This window comes from Columba livia, chromosome 7, assembly GCF_036013475.1.
Source record: "Columba livia isolate bColLiv1 breed racing homer chromosome 7, bColLiv1.pat.W.v2, whole genome shotgun sequence".
NCBI lineage: Eukaryota > Metazoa > Chordata > Aves > Columbiformes > Columbidae > Columba > Columba livia.
The window spans coordinates 38,130,524-38,148,854 of NC_088608.1; the positions used below are offsets into that span (position 1 = coordinate 38,130,524).

Below are 18,331 nucleotides of genomic sequence, written 5' to 3' on the forward strand. Positions count from 1 at the left end.
AAATATCTAACCATCGTTCATGGCTTTTTACTTTTCGAGGGAGTGTTCTGATTGAACTTACTATTTTATGCTATTTTAAACAAAGGAAAAGGAAGGAAGAAGAAGAAGAAACAAGATCGTAAATAAATTATTTTAGTTGAAAGGTGGGAAATGAATCCTTTTTCTTGTTCTCCTAATTTTCTGCTTAACAGTTGGTGATCAGAGTCCATATGTCAGATGACAGCTCAAAAACAATGATGGTGGATGAGAGGCAGACAGTGAGACAAGTATTAGACAATCTGATGGACAAATCGCATTGCGGTTACAGTTTAGACTGGTCATTGGTGGAAACCATCTCTGAATTGCAAATGGGTAAGTAATTATAAACATTTGTAATTCTTACCTGTTGATGTAACTCTTGTCTAGATCTGTGTCCTCAGAATGATTTAAATTTTTGTCTTCATTATGTTCATCATCCCATTCATTCATGTAGTAAAAGTTCATTCATGTAGTAAATGTTCATTCATGTGTAATAAAGCTCATGAATGATGTTTCAGAATGATCTGGGAATGTTTTCTTCTTTCATATTAAAAATATGTCTAAATTTTAAGGTGTGATATAGCAGTTTTACATATATCTTATCACTGAGCCTCTTGGTTTTGATTGGTTCCTCACAAAAGAAAGAGGTAAGGGCTAAAAAACTTACCATACATCTTTGTCTTTGTAAATAGTGTTTTGTGCTGATTCTAATAGCTCTACAAAAAAGCTGCCTACATTTTTTTTCTGCTAAATATTCTAATGCAGTTGGCAGTATGGCTGTAAGGGCAGTTAAAGCTCCTTTGTGCTGCATTGCACATGCCACAGTGTAAGCTGTTCATTTAGCCGAAGGATGTAGCATCTGAGTGGAAAACAAGGGGAAAAAATTATAGAAAAACAATTAATCCCCGTTATCAGGGAAAAAAATACATCAAAGAGCTGTTAAGCACTTTATCCATTAACTAAAGAAAAGCCCAGAACTGAACCCAAATATCTCAATTTCAAATTAAAATGCAGATTAGTGTTTCCTTGTTCTTTTGGTGAAATGTTTTCTATTTCAGGCAATATAGCATGTTAACTTTGGTTATTGTTAAACAAAAAAGGCTGTTGTACAGTGTCGAGGTATCCTTTGAATCTTCTTCCTTGCGTATAAAAAATAGCATTTTACTAGGCTCAAAACATTAACATTTTAATAAATGAAATCTTAAAAGTTGCCCAGTTTTGAAACCAGAAAGGATTTCCATGTAAATCCAAATTAGGTGAATAAAAATCAAAGGTGTGATTCTGTTACATTTAACCAATGAGAATGTTATGAATATATAACCTTATTGGTTCTGCAGTAGTTTTCTATCACTGAAAAATCTCTGGGTGTGTAGGTAGCAGGATCCTGGACTCAAGGCTCCACCAGTGGTCTTTCCCATCCTAGATTTGCTTTCCTAGGACTCTTCCATTCACTGTGCAGCCTGCAAAGAATAAAGGAAAAAAATATTGGAAAAAATATTTTCCACTCCTAATAGAAACAAAGAACTAGGTGGCAGACAGAAAGATAAACTGAAATTTATCCAAATTAACAGCGTGACTGAATTAAGATTATTTTGAACTGCAACCGAGGTTAACAAATCTCTTGCTGGATGTTTTGGAAGCACATGCATGGCCTACTGTGTATGGGCTCAGTGACATACTGGCAATGACAGATTTTGACGGCTGTAGTGAATGAGTTTCAAGCTAAAGAACACCTATTATTATAATTACAGAATTTTAAATTCAGAGTACAACATGATAAACCTAAGAGAGATGCAAGAGGGTAGAACTGAGTTTCCTCTTTCATTTTTCAGTTTGACTTTTCTTGATCCTTAGTAGGGCAACTGTTAGGTAGTTTTTCATAGATTTTTACATATGTGTTTTTTAAAAGACATTCCAAAATGCAGCCTGATTGATGCATGTATTTTATACTGGAACTTGAAAAACAGATGAAAAATGGGTTACAACAAAGCCCTCACACTATGCACTATTGTATATTGTGTTATTCTGCCAGTGCTTCATCTTTTAAAACATTTTTTCTGGCAACGCGTATGTATGAGGAAGGAACTCCTTGATTGTAATATTTTCCTTTAGCATAACTTAGAAGAGTTGAGGAGTCTGATTCAGGTACATGTACTTGAAGTAGAAAGCCACCTGTTACTATTAATGGCTTAACCAGGAGCTGTATATGTACTTTCAGAAGAACTCAGTGGGATTATTTCCAGAATGTAGAATGAAATGCTTTGCCTGATTTTACCCTGCAAGTTTGTAACAGAAACAATTCTGGAAGGTTTCTTTTGGTTGGGACAAAGGTTGTTTTCATTTTTTTTTCTAGTTAGAGTATCTGTGAGCTACAATGTTTTAATTTTAGAAAGTATATTTAATAATAGAAACATTGCATTATATGCCATTTTACATACTATAAGTGCATATGTACTCAGTGAGATAGTGATTTGGGCTATAGAAACAGATTTTGTGCTGAAAAAGCTGCCTAATAAATTCCTCTAGGGATTGTGTGGACCAGAGTATCTATAAATGTGATAGTCTTATTTGTACTTACTTGAAATGCCATCATTTGAGTCTGCTTGTTCATGTGGGATAGAAAGCTTTGTCAGGTGAAAAAGAAGGAAAACAATGTATTGATAGAACTATAAACTTCAAGAGACGGAAGTGTGAGCGTTGAATGTGTATGTGTAAAATTAAACTAGGCATGTCTGAAAGTTGATTAAGTTCTTCTGGTTCCTTAGTGTAAACTTCTTCCCCGTTTTAGTAGACCCTGAACTCTATTTTCTCTACGTGTATGCCTTGTTTCCCAGATATGACTGCAGAGCAGCTTCCAGCACAAAAAGTGACAGATTCAAATGTATTTGCTCTCTTGTTATTGCTGCAGAAAGGATCTTTGAAGATCATGAAAACTTAGTAGAAAATCTCCTGAACTGGACAAGAGATAGTCAAAACAAACTAATGTTCGTGGAACGTATAGAGAAATATGCACTTTTCAAGAATCCCCAGGTAAGTCTGAGAATCCTGTTGAATGAGTGTGTGTGCACACATGCATGCCTGATTGCAGTTTCTTACTTTTTATAGCATTCACTTCCATACTTTTATTTTAGCACTTGCTTATGTATTAAAATGTCAGGCAACTTTATACTTTGGCATCGTGGTTGGCACAAAATCAAGTCCCTGGCAGAAAACCATGAGCTGAAGCATTCTGCTTGCTAATGTGTTTGTGAGTAATTTTAATAGCAAGCAATTTTATGGCATTTACCCCAACACTTGGTGCTGTGCAAATATGCAAGAAAGGTGTTTACAGATCTTACTAGTAGTAATGCCTGTCCTCTGTGCATTCTTATGTTGCTGCCAAGAAGAGGAAGACAAAATCAAAGAGCATAGTTACTCTGTGGTCAAATGGCAAGTGGAGTGAAGACGTGTCCCTCCCGGTGGAAGCTGAGACCTGCCTCTGTTCCCCAGCTAGGAAACCAAAGGCCTCTCTTCTCTCTCATATAGCCTCAGAGACCTCTCTTCTCGCCAACGGTAGCTACAGGTCTGATATCTGGCAGCAGTTCATACTGTAGGGGAGTGGAAGAATAGAAACAGAAAAGCAGAAGATGGCTCTTTGAAGAATTTGAATTGAAAAGAACTGGATATAATATCACTTGATCTCTCTCTTACCTAATGTATTCCCTTTTGGAGTCATAGATTGTTTTTACATCTGTATGGCATCTCTGTGGTAATTTCTTGGATTTAAACTATCAGTTACACGTGTTCGTCCTTTGAAACATCATGAGTATACTTGATTTTTTTTAAGCAAGAATGAAAAACCAGGTCTTATTTAAGTGCTTCTTGATAAAGCAGCAAAACTCTAAATTCTTTTAAAAGCATGTAGTTGATATATTTACTATCAGTGCATATGGTGTAGGTGCTGTCAACAAGAATGAGGTTCCAGCATAAAACCAAGATTTCTCCATGGTTTGCAATATTGATTTAGGTAAAGTTTGTGAATATTGAGGTTTTTTTCCAGTATAAGAGCCTAGGCATTAGGAAGAGGAAGATAGTCATTGTCTCAGTCCTTTCCAAGCCGAAGAAGAGTACAAAACTTCTCATTTAGTAAGATACAGTAGCTATGCCTAGTTAGGTTCCTTTTAAGAACACAAGGAGTATTTAGTAATTCTTCGTGAAAAATATTTTTGTTTGGTAAAACTGTCAGGGCAAAGTGGAAAGTAGTAAATTGCTTATGTGTGTGTTCTTTGAACACGTAGATGATGACGGTATCTAACAGGTTTAAAGATCTCTGGTTTTTAAAATATTTTTATTGTGGGATTGTCACGTTCATAGTATTTTTCTTTCTGGATGCTGCTGTTTTTGTGGAAAGCCAGGACAATGTTGTTACGAGGCTATATTTAAGAGAGTGGACTGATTGATATTTCTGGCAAAGGGTGGTTATAACTTAGTTCCATTTATTATCTAGCAGTCTGACAGATAGTTTCAATTGGACTACAAAGTTTTATTCATTTTATGTGTTGCTCTCAGGTAAGAGTGTTTTTTTTCTTACTGCTACAGAAAGGCAAATGAGAAATGTTATTTGGCTTGTTTTCAGAATGCCTGTAGAAATATTAAGCTTTCTCTTGTTACAGAACTATCTTCTGGGCAAGAAAGAAACCTCTGAGATGGCAGACAGAAATAAAGAGGTGCTGCTGGAGGTAAGGCTGCCAGAACAAGAAGGACATAGTGGGCATTTCAGAGTTTGATGCTGAACTCTAAAAGATTGCGGTGATTGAAATTGGACTGGGTGAAATTCTGGAACAACTGAGAATGGAATGTGTTACATTTGAGATGTTACATTTTGATGTTACTCTGCTTCAGATACAATCAGTTAATAAAAACGCATCTTTATTTTGTTTAATAACTAAAATAGCATACACAGTGATAAAATGAGGTTACCAGTAACTGTGGCTAAAACCTGTCACAGTCTGCACAACTGTCACCTGTTTTTCTGACCTGCAGTGATAGAGACTTTTTAGTACTCTCCAAATGGTTATTCTCTACAAAATTCTATAGCATTGATTCGGTGACTAGTCTGTGTTAGTATTTTAAATATTGTTAGTAAGCAGAATAGTTAAAATTTGTTTCAATTACCCTTTAAAATAAACAACCAAATATTTAAAAAATAAGGGACAGAAAAGGAAGTCAATCAACACGTGTTACGGAATAGACTGCCTTAGCTTCTTGAATTATTTGGTGTACTGCTTCTTGTAGAACTTGTAAGTTTGCTTGGCATAACTTCTGCAAGTTGTGAACCTTTGAAACTTTCTGCTTCATAAAGTAAAAAAAATGCCTCAGAGTCTTCAAGCTATAGAAGATAAGGGGAGATGCATCTCATATGGAACACATTAAATAGTTTACAGAACTAAGGACAGCAAAAAAAATTGCCAAGCAAATACAGCAAACAGTAAACACAGCCTCCACAAGCTGAACACTGAATGGTGACCATGCTGAAGTGTCATAACTTCCACTTGATTTCCAGAATCATGGTTATCATTTCAATAGTTACACAAAAGTAAACATTTTGGGTAATTAATTTTGGATTTATACTTAATACAATAAGTAGCATATGCACGCTTTTAGCATATTATTAATATGAGTTTTAGTAAAAGTCCATATGAATGCTGTTTATCAAAAAGGTGCTTGAAGCCGTGACATGCAGAGGCATGTAATTCTGTCTAATTCTTTCATCTAGGATTACTCAAATCTCTGTGCTGCATGTTAATCTGGAGTGTATTTAAAGCATTTGTTTTCCTGTTAGCTCTTTATAAATAGGACCTTCACAGAAGTTGTAGTGTTGGCAGTTAGTAGCAACAAAGTACTCATTAAACGAATTAAAGCTGTATCTGATGGATATGTAATTAGGTTTTGTGTATACTTAGACTTGTGAGGCTGTATCTATAAGGTGACCTTACAACTTTAATGCCACTAAAGCCATTGGGGCACCTATTACTGAGAAGCAGTAGTTAGAAAATGTTTACAATAGCTGCTAATATTTTTATTATTGTTCTTACACTGAGAAAATGCTAAGATCCCCTATTGTGTTTGTCCAAATTACCTTCTAGCTTCTACAGTTAATCTCTAATTCATATCACTGCATAAAAAAAGAGCTGTCCCTCTTATGTGTGCATTCCTTATATAAAGAATTTCAACATTTCAGTCATTAAAAACAAACCATGGCATGCTGTATATTCTGTGTCTTTTTCTTTTATCAAACTGCTGTGTTTATTGGCAGGAATGTTTCTGTGGAAGCTCTGTAACCGTGCCAGAGATAGAGGGAGTTTTGTGGCTGAAAGAGGATGGTAAGAAGTCTTGGAAGAAACGTTACTTTCTTCTTCGAGCTTCTGGAATCTACTATGTCCCTAAAGGGAAGGCAAAGGTATGCTATTTCAACGCAATTTCCCTGAATTTGTTGTTGTCGGTAAATTGTGCACACAAGAGTCAGCCTTACATTTTGGCTTAGCCGTGCCTTGGCTAGGGCCACATTCCTCAGTTAAAAGTGCAGCTTTATCATGGAAATAGTGTGTAAATTACTGTGATAGTGCTTGATGCTAAGGGTGTACCCCAAATTTAAAATACATGGCAAGGGCCTACTTTTTGAGTGACCTCAGGGTTAGCTATTCAGAAGCACCTGAGGAAAAATGATTGGTGGAGTTAAGAGGCTGTCTTTTGTCAAGCAGAATGCAGATGAAGGACAAATTGCACTGCAAATGCCAATCATAAAATGTCAGATGAACTGCACAATCAGTCTGCAGAGTTTTTTTTGTTTTAGTTAATTCATGTAAACGGAATTCTTTTTGGACCAATTTGTGCTACGTTTCTTTAAACTGGTAAATATAATTCTTCAGTGTCACTTGCTGCTTTTCTATGTATATCAATAATGAAAAGTAAATAGGAAGCTGCTATAAATGCATTGTAGCTTCAAGGCTGAACTACTGTGAGTTCAAATTGTCCATGAATCCTTCAGTCCTGACAGCATCAGCCAATGCCCAGTGCAGGAATTCCACTTCCCTCACAGCTGGCAATGAAGGGGAAATCTCTTTAGAGCTGAATACATTCTTTCCACAGCCTTTTGCTTCATTAAAACAATCTATATGCAAGGTAGCCTGTTGAAATTCCCTGCCCTACAATCAATGCCAAACATCGGTAGAGTTATACTCACTGTCACACTGAAATTTGGACACCTTGCTTATTGCCAAGATGAAATGTAACCAGTAGCTGTTAAAAAGTTCCTGGTCAACCAACCTTAGTTGCTTTCTCTTCATACCAACTCTGAATAAAGATTAGTAGTTTGCTCCAAAATGTTGTCAAAGGCAAAATGAAAGCAAAACACACACAAAAAAACCCAGACTGAATTTAGAAAATAATATCCTGGTTAAAACTGAATATTTGATACAAGAGTTTATGCATGGCTGTATTGTTCTTGTATTGGTAGTTCTCAAATCAGATTGAAACTAATATTAGATCTTAAATAGACCTTATATTAATATTGGATCTTAGTACTAGACTGGCTTTGTCAGTGAGTGTCGTTATCTTTTAATTTTGGGTTTTTTTGGTATTTAATAGGTCTCAAGGGATCTCGTGTGCTTTCTACAGCTAGATCATGTCAATGTTTACTATGGACAGGACTATCGGAACAAATACAAAGCACCCACAGATTATTGTTTGGTGCTGAAGGTAACTTCTTAATTACTTAAGAAATTCTCATACTGAAAAGAGCAATCAAAGAGCTTGAAACATTTCCACAGTAATTTTAGTCCCTTATAATGACTACGCTTCCTAATTGTGAGCAAGAGCAGACTAACACAATATGAATCTTGGGAGAGATTACTATAAGAAGTGTATGCTAAATTATAATATAACAATTGGAAAACTATGCCTGTCAGTTTTCAGAGCAAATCTCTAAATTATCTTCCTTTTGCGTATGAGAAATTAATATAGGAAGTGAACAGTTAGCGAATGCTTGTTTCTTCTTCTCCATACTCCTCATGACTTTGTAAATGTTTTCGTATTGCCCTGAATTGTCTTACTTCCAGACTGATGAGTCTTTTTAATTGTTATCGTATTCTAAAACATAACACTAAACCCTTTTTTTCCCTTTGGTAACTCTATAATTTACAACAATTGAGGTTCTGTGAGATAATACCCCTTGAAACTTAAGGGACTTGCCATTTTCTCAGAGCACAGGTCCAGATTTGTACAGAAATTGGCATTACGGAGTCAAGTCTACCCATATTTCTCAACCTGCAGGAAAGGGGAGGCTGTAAAGGAAGAAATTTCTAAGTATAAAGGACAGGTAGAAAGAAAAAGTAGAAAAAAAAAAATGTTATGAAGGCAGTGACATGATCTTAAACTGTGAGATTAATAACTTAGGTACTTTATTTTAAATTGCATCTACTCATCTCCCCGTCTCTCTTGACTCCCACACAGTGTTCACAGTGGTGTCAGTTGCTGCGAAGCTATTTTAAAACAGGTTTTCACAGTATGTTCACAGCAAGTGAAGTGTCTTCATGGATTTGAAAATGGTGCAAGTAACAAGAGGTGGTTATAGTTGCACTTAGAGTTTTCCTTTGACCACTCACCTTCTCTGATTTGTAGCTCATGTGGCGTTGTCAGTACATGGGAATGTTTTATGTGCCTGGAGTCTGTGGCTGCCTGTCCACTGTCAGAAAATAGGATTTTATCTTCCAATAGATAGAGCAACGTGCATTTGTGCCCACTGAAAGGTAGACACTGAATATCAAAAATGGGACATGATATTAAGGAAGAAAGCATACAATTGAAACTGAAAATATTTTCCATGCTTTTATAGATCATTGGCACAGTTAATTGAATGCAATTAAAAGGAAGAATGTCGGTGTTTGTAGGTATTTATGATTCCTTGAAGTCAATTGATTTCTTCTGCTCACATGTCACTTTCTGTCCACATCATTTGGACAGGTTAAAAGTGAATCATTTTTTCAAACATGTTGACCACACAGAGTAAACCTCATCTAAGTAAATTTTTTTGAAGCCATTCTGAGCATAAATGAAGACATGAAAATGTTGTAGTCAAATAATAATGTGACTAAATTGTCCGTTATTGGCTTATTTAAGTAAATTAATGGGATGGAGTTAGTTGGCTAAGTTAGACAAAGTGAAGCTATGTTCTCAGTGTGGAACTGACAAATCACCCAATTACTATACTAAGCAGGATTGAATTCTCAAAAACCAGAGTCCTATTGAAGAGCTTCCAGCATTGTTTGTCTGTATAGACCTCAACAGATAAATGGCTTCCCTTGCATTCCTGGCTATTAAAATATTGATGAGGATTAACAATTTTTCTGCAGCACCCTCAGATCCAGAAGAAATCCCAGTATATCAAGTACCTTTGCTGTGATGATGTGAGAACTCTGCACCAATGGATCAACGGCATCCGCATTGCTAAGGTGACCTCCTGCTTGCACTGTTGCCATGAGTTGTTGTCATTACCTGTTTGAAACAAAATACATGCTAAATCTAACGTTCCTCTGTTTAACTATTCAGAACATGAACGGTACAATATTCTAATGTATTTTATTCCCTAGCAAATTTGCTAGGCTTTGTTTTTGTGTCAATTCAGTAATGGGGCCCTTTCTTCTTGTTTATGCTGCACTTCTTTGTCCCATGATAAAGTTCTAACTGACACCATGGCTAGATTTTAGCCAGCTCCCTTAAAGATTTAAGAAGGTGGCTTGTGGTAAAAGAAGATAATTGAGAAAACAATTGTTTTCTAGGATTCCCAGGTAGGCTTAGTTTATTTGTTGGCCCATTTCTTGCTTGATGCTGCCTCTTCTAGCATACCTGAACTGGTTTTCTTTCTTTCTTTCAGCAATTCTATAATAAAATGGCAAAAGGTTGGGGGAAAGGGGTTACAATTTTTGGGAAATTAAAAAAAAAAAAAAAAAAGGCACTGAATTAATGTTGCCTGAGCTCCTTAACAAAGAGCCTGTTGTTTCTCTCAGAGGGAAGACCAGGTGGAGTAGAGATGCCAGAGGCAGTACTCAGCAGTCTAAAGGGTGCACAGCCTACACAGTTGTTAAATTTGTTTGTCCTTTTGCTTAGTATGGGAAGCAACTGTACATGAACTATCAGGAAGCACTGAAGAGAACGGAATCTGCGTATGACTGGACTTCCTTATCTAGCTCCAGTATCAAGTCAGGCTCCAGCTCATCTAGTTTGCCAGGTAGTAATGTGATCTGTCTTGTAATACAAAGATTTAATTACCTTTTTTGTCATCCACTCTCTGGAGACCTCAGGAGAGACTATTGCAGGAAATAGACTGGTTTTCCAAAGTCTTTTTTTGCTATATTTAGTCTAAAACATAGACTTTATTTTTAACATATATATATAAACATATTATATAAACCCTATTTTATTGTATTACTTGCAGTGTTTTATGTATTTGGAACATATAGTACTTTCTTGTTCACATTCAAAGAATGTTTTTCTGCTACTGAGAAGAAGAAACTTGCTTTCAAATGCCTCTGTCTTGACCTATTTGAAAAAAGAAGTGAAATCCATGTTCTAATGAGGCTTAGAGACTTGTATGTGTAGCTCTCTAACTGCTTTTGTTGACTGAAATATTTGAAATTGGAAAATGAGAACTAGTCCCTGCCCAAAGGCGAAGATCCGAACAATCTCATTTGATACAGACTTTGAAAATACTGTTTCTGTTCTTGTGTCAAACTGTGTGTGCCTGCAGTAGTATGCTCCTGTTTATAACACTTTAAAAACGGATAGTTTTATATCATTTCACTGTTCAGAGCTGACTGACACTTGGCCAGGTTATGCTGAACCCTCAGAGGCAAATTGCGTTATCGAAAACAGGTTATTGTGCGAAAGTGTTTTGTCCATCACAGATACAGATCAGGAAGTAATGTTACTGAATTAGAAAGGTCCAGAAAGTAGCCTGTGAGAATGAGCTCAACAAATTCAGCCTAACTGTGAAGGTACCATGGTTTTTGAACTGTGTGGAACAGCTTGCCAGATGTAGCAGTAAATTCTCAGTTACTGACAATTTCTCTATCCAAGCGGGGTGTTTTCCTGATAAAGTTTCTCTTCCGGGGGGCTGAGCCACAGCCCACCAGTCGTGCGTGTTCTGCCACAGCTGAAGTCAAGCCTGTCCTGGATGCTCTTTTTCCCCACAGAAAGCACATGCCACACTGGATAAATCAGTCTCACAGTGGGTGCTGCTGTGTTTTCAAGATACCCCATGGACCCAGAGCATCATCTGCATTTGCTAGCTGCAGGATGTGCATCCTTCCTTCCCTTCCCTTGAGGAACGGAGCAGACTGCTGCCTCGGCTGGTGTAGTTTGCCTGTCCTCAGCCTGTGTCCAGTGTCTGTTTCTAAGGTTGTGCCGGGGAGGGCAGGCTGCGTGCGCTGCATTAAATGGGGCTTTCACAAAGTACAGGAGCTGTTGAGTGTTTCACAACCCATACAACTGCAGTGTGTTTTTACTTTGCTGCATATCTGACATGCTGTCATCTCTGTAGAGCTTCAGATCTAGTTAATACCAGGGATCTGTTGCACTGTTTTGTTTTTCACACAGCAACGGCCTGGATGTGAGCTAGAGTTTATGCAGCAATTAGTGGGAGCAATGTCCTTCGGTGGGATAACGTGTTTAAGAAGTGTGACCAATAAATACCACACAGACTTGCATCATAAGCACACTGACTTTACTCTTGCATTCATAAACACATGCTAACTATTTCTTAACTTTCTTCTAAACAGAATCTCAATCAAATCATTCTAATCAGTCTGACAGTGGAGTTTCTGACACCCAGCCAGCTGGACACGTCCGTTCCCAAAGTATCGTCAGCTCCATGTTCTCCGAGGCCTGGAAACGGGGCACTCAACTGGAGGAATCCAGCAAGGTAACAAGAAGACTTTAGTTTGAGAACCACCGCCCAACAAAATGTATGAGACAGAGTGATGCCTCTTCCACCTCTGTCTTGAGTGGGATTTCTTCTCTTTTTTACTCTACGTTATTGACACACACTGCCTTATAATTGTTTTTTCAGGAATCACTTTTTCAGGGAATTTAGCCCTGAAATCTTCTGTTCTTGCTTTTATTTGTGTGCACAGAAGCCCCCCACTCATAGAATCCTATTAACTAATGTTGAATAAAGACAAAATAAAAGGATCAGCTGTTAACAAGTTGAATGAAATTCTTTCACTAAGATATTTCTTCAGTTAACTAGCCACATCTTTCCATTGTAAAGATGTGGGTAACTGAGACCTGAAGACAGGTTTGTCTATTTAATAAGTACTCCAGTAGTTTTTATTCAAACGTTTTCTATTATACTGGGTGGAAATGGGAACAATAACCATATGGTTAAAGAAGAAGTACTAAACTTGACAGCAGTTGTGGATTGAGGCAGGTTCGGTATCTCCTGTTGCTGGCAGAGAGTTACAAAAGATGTTAACCCATTGAAGCCTGGGGCTCAGGTCTGTTGTGGTCTGGTGAGTTTTCTGTCCTTTCCTGTGGTAGTTGACTGGTGTAGTTCCTGAGGAATAGTTCCAGACACAGCAGAACGGCCACTTAGGCTTGTTTGTTGTCAGAATGAAAGGTGTTTCCAGGTTCCCAAACAGCCATGACATCAGTACTGACTGCAGCGGTTACATGTGGAAGTATATTGGCTATGAGAAGCTGTCCACACTCCTGCCACTTTTGAGTCTTTCCCAGACCCCAGGTTCAAGCTAGAGTAGCAAGCTTTTTAAGACTAAAACCATGGGTCACTACACCTGACATTGGTGCATCAATAAATAATTAAAAATAAGACAAGACATGACATTTTCAAATAAGAAAGCACATGTGGCACAATGTGAAAACTGACATGGCTGCATTCTTTGGAATTTGTCACTTTTCTGCGGTGCCTGCTGGCTTGGAAATTGTCTATTTCTAATAGTAATGTAGTACTCAGACCTGGAATGTAGCTTGCTAAATTGTGATCCAAATTTTTCTACTGCATGAATGCAACACATGGTGCATGTTCATCAGCAGATGCCTTGTCTGTGTGCACAGGGTGCACCATTTCTGCAGGAGGAGTGTCGATGCAAAATACAGGGCACCTGAGTCTGTCTAACATGTATCTGATAGAGGTGAGAGAGCACTGCTATGAGAACTCTAATATTAATGCTTCCTGAGGTTTTGGGTTTAATGTGAAAATCTTGCTGCTGCACTCTCTGGTAGCTTGTAGAGAAAAGTTTGAAGTTTCCCACTCTGGGATGACTGTTGTTCTTATCAAGTCCATAGTGCTGCTGGCAATTGCTCATTTAAATAAACCCCAAGAGTTTTTATGCTACCTGATTAAAGCCATTTTAAAAATAAAATATTGAGACTGGCCCCTGTTGAGGGCCATCCATGTTGCAAGATGTCATCAATTTTAATTCCTTCCCATGCACAAATCCAATAAAAGTTATATTTCTCTTTGTCATGTGTAATAAAGGGGGATGGATTGTACTAAACTTCCAAAGAATCCAACTGGCATAGGAAAAGAGATGGCAAACAATTCAATTGCAAAAGCCTATTTTCATAGGAAAAAGAGCTAAAAAAAAAAGTACTGTTGTTATTTTGAAAAATAGATACTTTTTAATAGCATTTCTGAGGGTTCCAGATAGTCATGAAGATGCATGTTACAAATATGAATTAATAGTATGCAGTAAGTGATTTTTCAAGATACCCAGAAAGACATCACATGGTTATATGGACAAACAAGTACAATGATCTGTTTCAAGGTTCTTCTGTAACCAAAGTATCACTCAATATGTTTCTGGTTGTAGAAATCTAAGTTAATTCTGTGGAGGGCACCCTCCTGTGATATACAAAATTCTTTTCCCTGTCCTGAGTGTTTAATTTGCTCACTGTGAAGGTGAGTGTCTTCAGTAGATATGAGGAAAATTCCTCTCTGTTTCAAATATCTCTAGGATTGAAAGAGGCATTAAAATGCACGTTCACCGTGTGTGCTTTAAGTGACAAATTGAAGATTCTCCAAGCTCTTGCCACTGAGGGGTAGCTGTGCTGTTACGCCTTGGTCGCCCTCTCTGTCTGTTTTATGCTGCTTTTATTTTTCCTGTTGCCTTTTGCTGTCTCAGGTGTCAAAAGTGAAGCTCAGCACAGCTGAGGTCGGCACACCCGGGGTGCCTTATACAGGGCACAGTTAAGGTCAGGTGCTGCTACTCGAAAATTCATTAACCTGGGTGATGGGCAGAATGGTGACTTACAGACTAACACTTGCAAGAGATCAAGATTTCTCTCGTGTTTTGTCATGTGAACACTGGTTTAGCTCCAGAACTTTCTTACACCCCTGCCCTCCAGAGCTAATGTGGCAGGTATTGGCACACCCCATGTGTGTTGTGAATCACCGTTTGTTGTTTCTGACTCTAATCCTTTCGGTGTTCTTTTGCGCATATAGAAGGTGTGTGCGCCTGTGTTTAGAACAAAGCAATATGAAAACCTGCTCATACAGTGCAAATGAGCATAATTGGGCTAACTTGTGGCAAAGTATCTGCTAATGAACTATAGGTAGCTGGTGTGGTCAGTTGCCATGTTGATATTGCATTTCTAATGCATGTTCCTATGCTGTGCACTGTGAAATTCACAACTTGCTTTGTAGCTGAACCACTTTGTATTAAGAGGATGTTTATAAACTTGAGTAATGCAACTATCTTTTTAACAGGAATGTAGGCTTACACTTTTAGAGACGCAATTTAATTTCAACAAAATCCAGCGAGCAGACTAAAACGTTGCCTGCTGCTTTCCCATTGCTCCTGCCCCTAGGCAGTTTTTCCCTGTCGTTCTTCTTCTGCTTCACGTAATAGTTGCATGTCCAGCTTTTCTTTCCCAAGCTGACTTTCTTTTGCAGATCTCAAAATGTTTCCTCTGGGGAAGTTCTCCTCGGAAATCTCAGTTCTTCCTCTTTTCCTCATTTTTGCCCTTGTCAGTCTTGGATATCGGAGTGTGTGTAGTGGAAAGATGTCAGTAGCATCCCTGCATAGAGCTTGCTCTTTAGTGTTTTAGAGCAGTTCAGGATTCCCGGGATGTCCTGTCATGGCCTGTGGCCTCTGGGCGTGCTCTGGTTGGGTCACTATACTTGCCCCAAGGCTGCTGTATTTTCTGCCTGCCATTCAGCCCAGCGTGGAGCGCGCCCGGCTCTGCTGCTTCTCTCCCTGCGCACCCGGCCCCGGCTGGTCAGCCTGCAGAGCTGTCTCTTGCTGCATTGTTTTGCTAATACTTCCTGCATGCTGTAATCTGCCACTTAATTTTTAATGACAGGCACATTTAGACCTTGACTTTATAATCTCTTTGTCTCTCTCCCTCCCTCTCTCTCTCCCTATCTCTTTCTTTTTCTCCCTTTCCACTTTGACTAAAAATCCCTTCCCAATAGGCCCGAATGGAGCCCGCAGGTCGGCCCTTCATGTCTGTTGCACCTCCTGTGTCCCCACAGACAAAAGTGGCGGCCCCCTACGCAGCCTCGCAGCCATCCCCCCCGCTGCCTCCCCCACCCCCTCCCCCGCCGCCCCCGCCGCCCCCCCCACCTCCGCCCCCACCCCCCCTCCCCAGCCAGGCCACCCCATCGGCGGGCTCTGCCGCCACCATGTTTGTCAAGTACAGCACCATCACCAGGTTGCAGAACGCTGCCCAGCATGGCGGGCCTTTCTCCAAAGCTCCTGCCGTGCAGCAGCCCCCCCCGCCCCCCCCCTCCTCAGCAAAGCCTCAGATGCTGGTGCCCCCCAACGGTGTCATGCCGCCTCCCCCCCCTCCACCACCGCCCCCCACACCGGGGTCGGCCATGGCACAGCTGAAGCCGGCACCTTGTGCCCCCTCTGTGCCACAGTTCACACCGCCACCGCCGCCCCCAAAAATCCATCAAGTTCAACCAAATATAAGCCAGGCCACTGCCACTGCCACCTCGTCGTTGCCACCACCTCCTCCTCCTGTGCCTGCCCCCCCACCACCCCAGGCGCCCCCAAAGCCTGTCATGGCAGCTCTTCCCGCACAGCCTGCTGGGAAGGCAGCATCACCAGGGGTCACGCACGTCACCCCCCCTGTGCCAGCTCCCTTACCCCTTGCAATAAAGAAACAACCCAGTGTCACCTCTCCCCAGGTGCCTCCGCTGCCCCCAGCCCCTCCCGGCCCCACTCCTCCCCCAACGTTCCCAAAGCAGCAGAGTTTCTCTGTGAAGCCCCCTCCATCCCCTCAGTCCCCAGCGCCCTCGGTGGTGAAACAGATAGTCAGCCAGTTCCCACCCCCTCCCACCCCACCTGCCGCTGAGCCCCAGCCTCTGAAACCCCTTCCGCTGAGCGTGGCTCCACAGTCGCCTCCAGCAGTGAAGGCCAAGCCCAAATGGCAGCCCGCCTGCGCTCCCTCACCAGATTTCCCCCCTCCTCCACCAGAGAGCAGCTTAGTGTTTCCTCCTCCACCTCCTTCCCCAGCTTCCTCTGCAGGTTCTCCCCCCCTTGACAAATCAGGGTCTCCAGTCAAAAAGACCGGCAAGACGTCAAGCCCCGGAGGGAAGAAGCCACCTCCAACACCTCAGCGAAACTCCAGCATCAAGTCCAGCAGCTCCACTGAGTACCATGAGTCCAAGAGACCTTCAGTGGATCGCCTTGTCAGCAAATTTGCACACCCACCAGAGCCATCAGGGTCTCCTTCCAAGGAGTCATCGCCTTCTGCACCCCCTCCAAAGCCAGGAAAGCTCAACCTTTCTGGGGTGGGCCTGCCTATTGTCCTTCCACAAGGAGGGATCCTGGCCAAGCCTCCTGCTCCGGGTGTGTCTGGGAAGGAACCTGTGGTTGAATTCCCTTCACCACCGTCCGATTCAGACTTTCCACCACCGCCACCTGAAATAGATCTTCCTCTCCCGCCAGTTGAGATCCCATCTGTGTTTTCAGGCAGCACCTCCCCAAAAGTCGCTGTTGTCAATCCTCAGCCTCAGGTGTGGTCAAAACCATCTGTGAAAAAAGCCCCGCCACCCACACGTCCCAAGCGGAACGACAGCACTCGACTGACGCAAGCAGAGGTCACCGAGCCACCAGGGTCAGCTGGCCCTCAAGTGCCCACTTCACCCAAGTCCAGCCTTAGCGTTCAGCCGGGATTCCTGGCAGATCTCAACCGGACACTGCAGCGGAAATCCATCACCCGGCACGGCTCCCTCTCCTCCGCGCGCATGTCCAGAGCAGAGCCCACCGCCACCATGGACGACATGGCCCTGCCGCCGCCTCCGCCGGAGCTGCTGGCTGACCAGCAGAAGACAAGCAGCTTCGGGGGCAGTCACATATCCGGCTATGCAACGTTACGGAGGGGGCCACCCCCAGCGCCTCCCAAAAGGGATCAGAACACCAAGCTGTCGCGGGACTGGTAGTCCGTCCCCACGCTCTCCATGACTTGGGAGCAGCTCCATGATCGGCCAACCTGATCTTGCGTGCTTGGAGAGAATGTTGGGACGCGGAGGACAGCCCCATCGAAAGAGGTGATCTCAAACTGTAGCTAAGGCTCAATGTAAAGACGTTCCCCTCTCATGGCTAGGCCAAAAATATGGGGGCTTGAGGGTGTTGATATTTTATTGGGAAAAGTGGGTAGAGAGGCGTTGACATACCCTTTCAATTTATTTTACCCTTTCTATGGATTGGACCAAAAACCCATTTTCTTACTTTTTCTGCATTAGGGGAGGGGTGAAGATAATTTTTTGTAGTGTCTGTCCGTGTGAGACATGTTTGTGCATGTATTATAAGTGTAGGTATATAATATATTGTGATATATTTCATCGCAATTATAGAAGATAACCAGAATGTTTTTGCAGAACCCTATTTATTGTTTCAGTTACTATATTATCTGGAATCGGACTGTGTAACTAGTCAAATCTTACCATGAAGATGAAGATGTAGGGGGCACTTTAAAGAAAGGAAGAAAGGAAAAAAAGCAACACACAACACACCCACAAACGTCTGGGCAGCTTGCGGTGGGTACATGGTGCAGAGCTGAGGTGTTCTGCTAGTAACCGTACATTGTCCATTGATTAAAAAGTACAGATGCAACATACCAAAACATTCTGGTCATAATACTACTGAAAATGAGTATGTTCTGAGGAAGAAAATAGATTTTATATATAGTGGGCTGGAGTAAAATATATTTATACTATAAAGAGCCTCCCCCTCCCTTCCAAATGGTTTAAAAATATACACTGCTACAAATTCTTTCAAAGTTATTTGTCCATGCAGTAAGTAGGATA

At 40.9% G+C, this 18,331-nt stretch overlaps 1 protein-coding gene across 10 annotated transcripts in view; it reads left to right on the plus strand.

The window, feature by feature from the left end:
- Positions 1–17,694, plus strand: part of RAPH1 (Ras association (RalGDS/AF-6) and pleckstrin homology domains 1) — a 230,140-nt gene extending 212,446 nt beyond the window's left edge. For 7 of the 10 annotated variants that reach the window (XM_065069912.1, XM_065069914.1, XM_065069916.1 and 4 more), the window contains 9 exons: positions 192–351; positions 2,927–3,048; positions 4,671–4,736; positions 6,314–6,457; positions 7,645–7,755; positions 9,408–9,506; positions 10,162–10,282; positions 11,832–11,974; positions 15,488–17,694. In XM_065069912.1, the coding sequence (XP_064925984.1) occupies positions 192–351; positions 2,927–3,048; positions 4,671–4,736; positions 6,314–6,457; positions 7,645–7,755; positions 9,408–9,506; positions 10,162–10,282; positions 11,832–11,974; positions 15,488–17,464 (2,943 nt within the window). In that variant the 3' untranslated portion in view covers positions 17,465–17,694. Of the gene's footprint in view, positions 1–191; positions 352–2,926; positions 3,049–4,670; positions 4,737–6,313; positions 6,458–7,644; positions 7,756–9,407; positions 9,507–10,161; positions 10,283–11,831; positions 12,258–14,195; positions 14,401–15,487 lie in introns of those variants that run through there. The other 3 variants (XM_021289780.2, XM_065069918.1, XM_065069917.1) reach the window with 2 other exon arrangements.
- Positions 17,695–18,331: the final 637 nt, after the last annotated feature.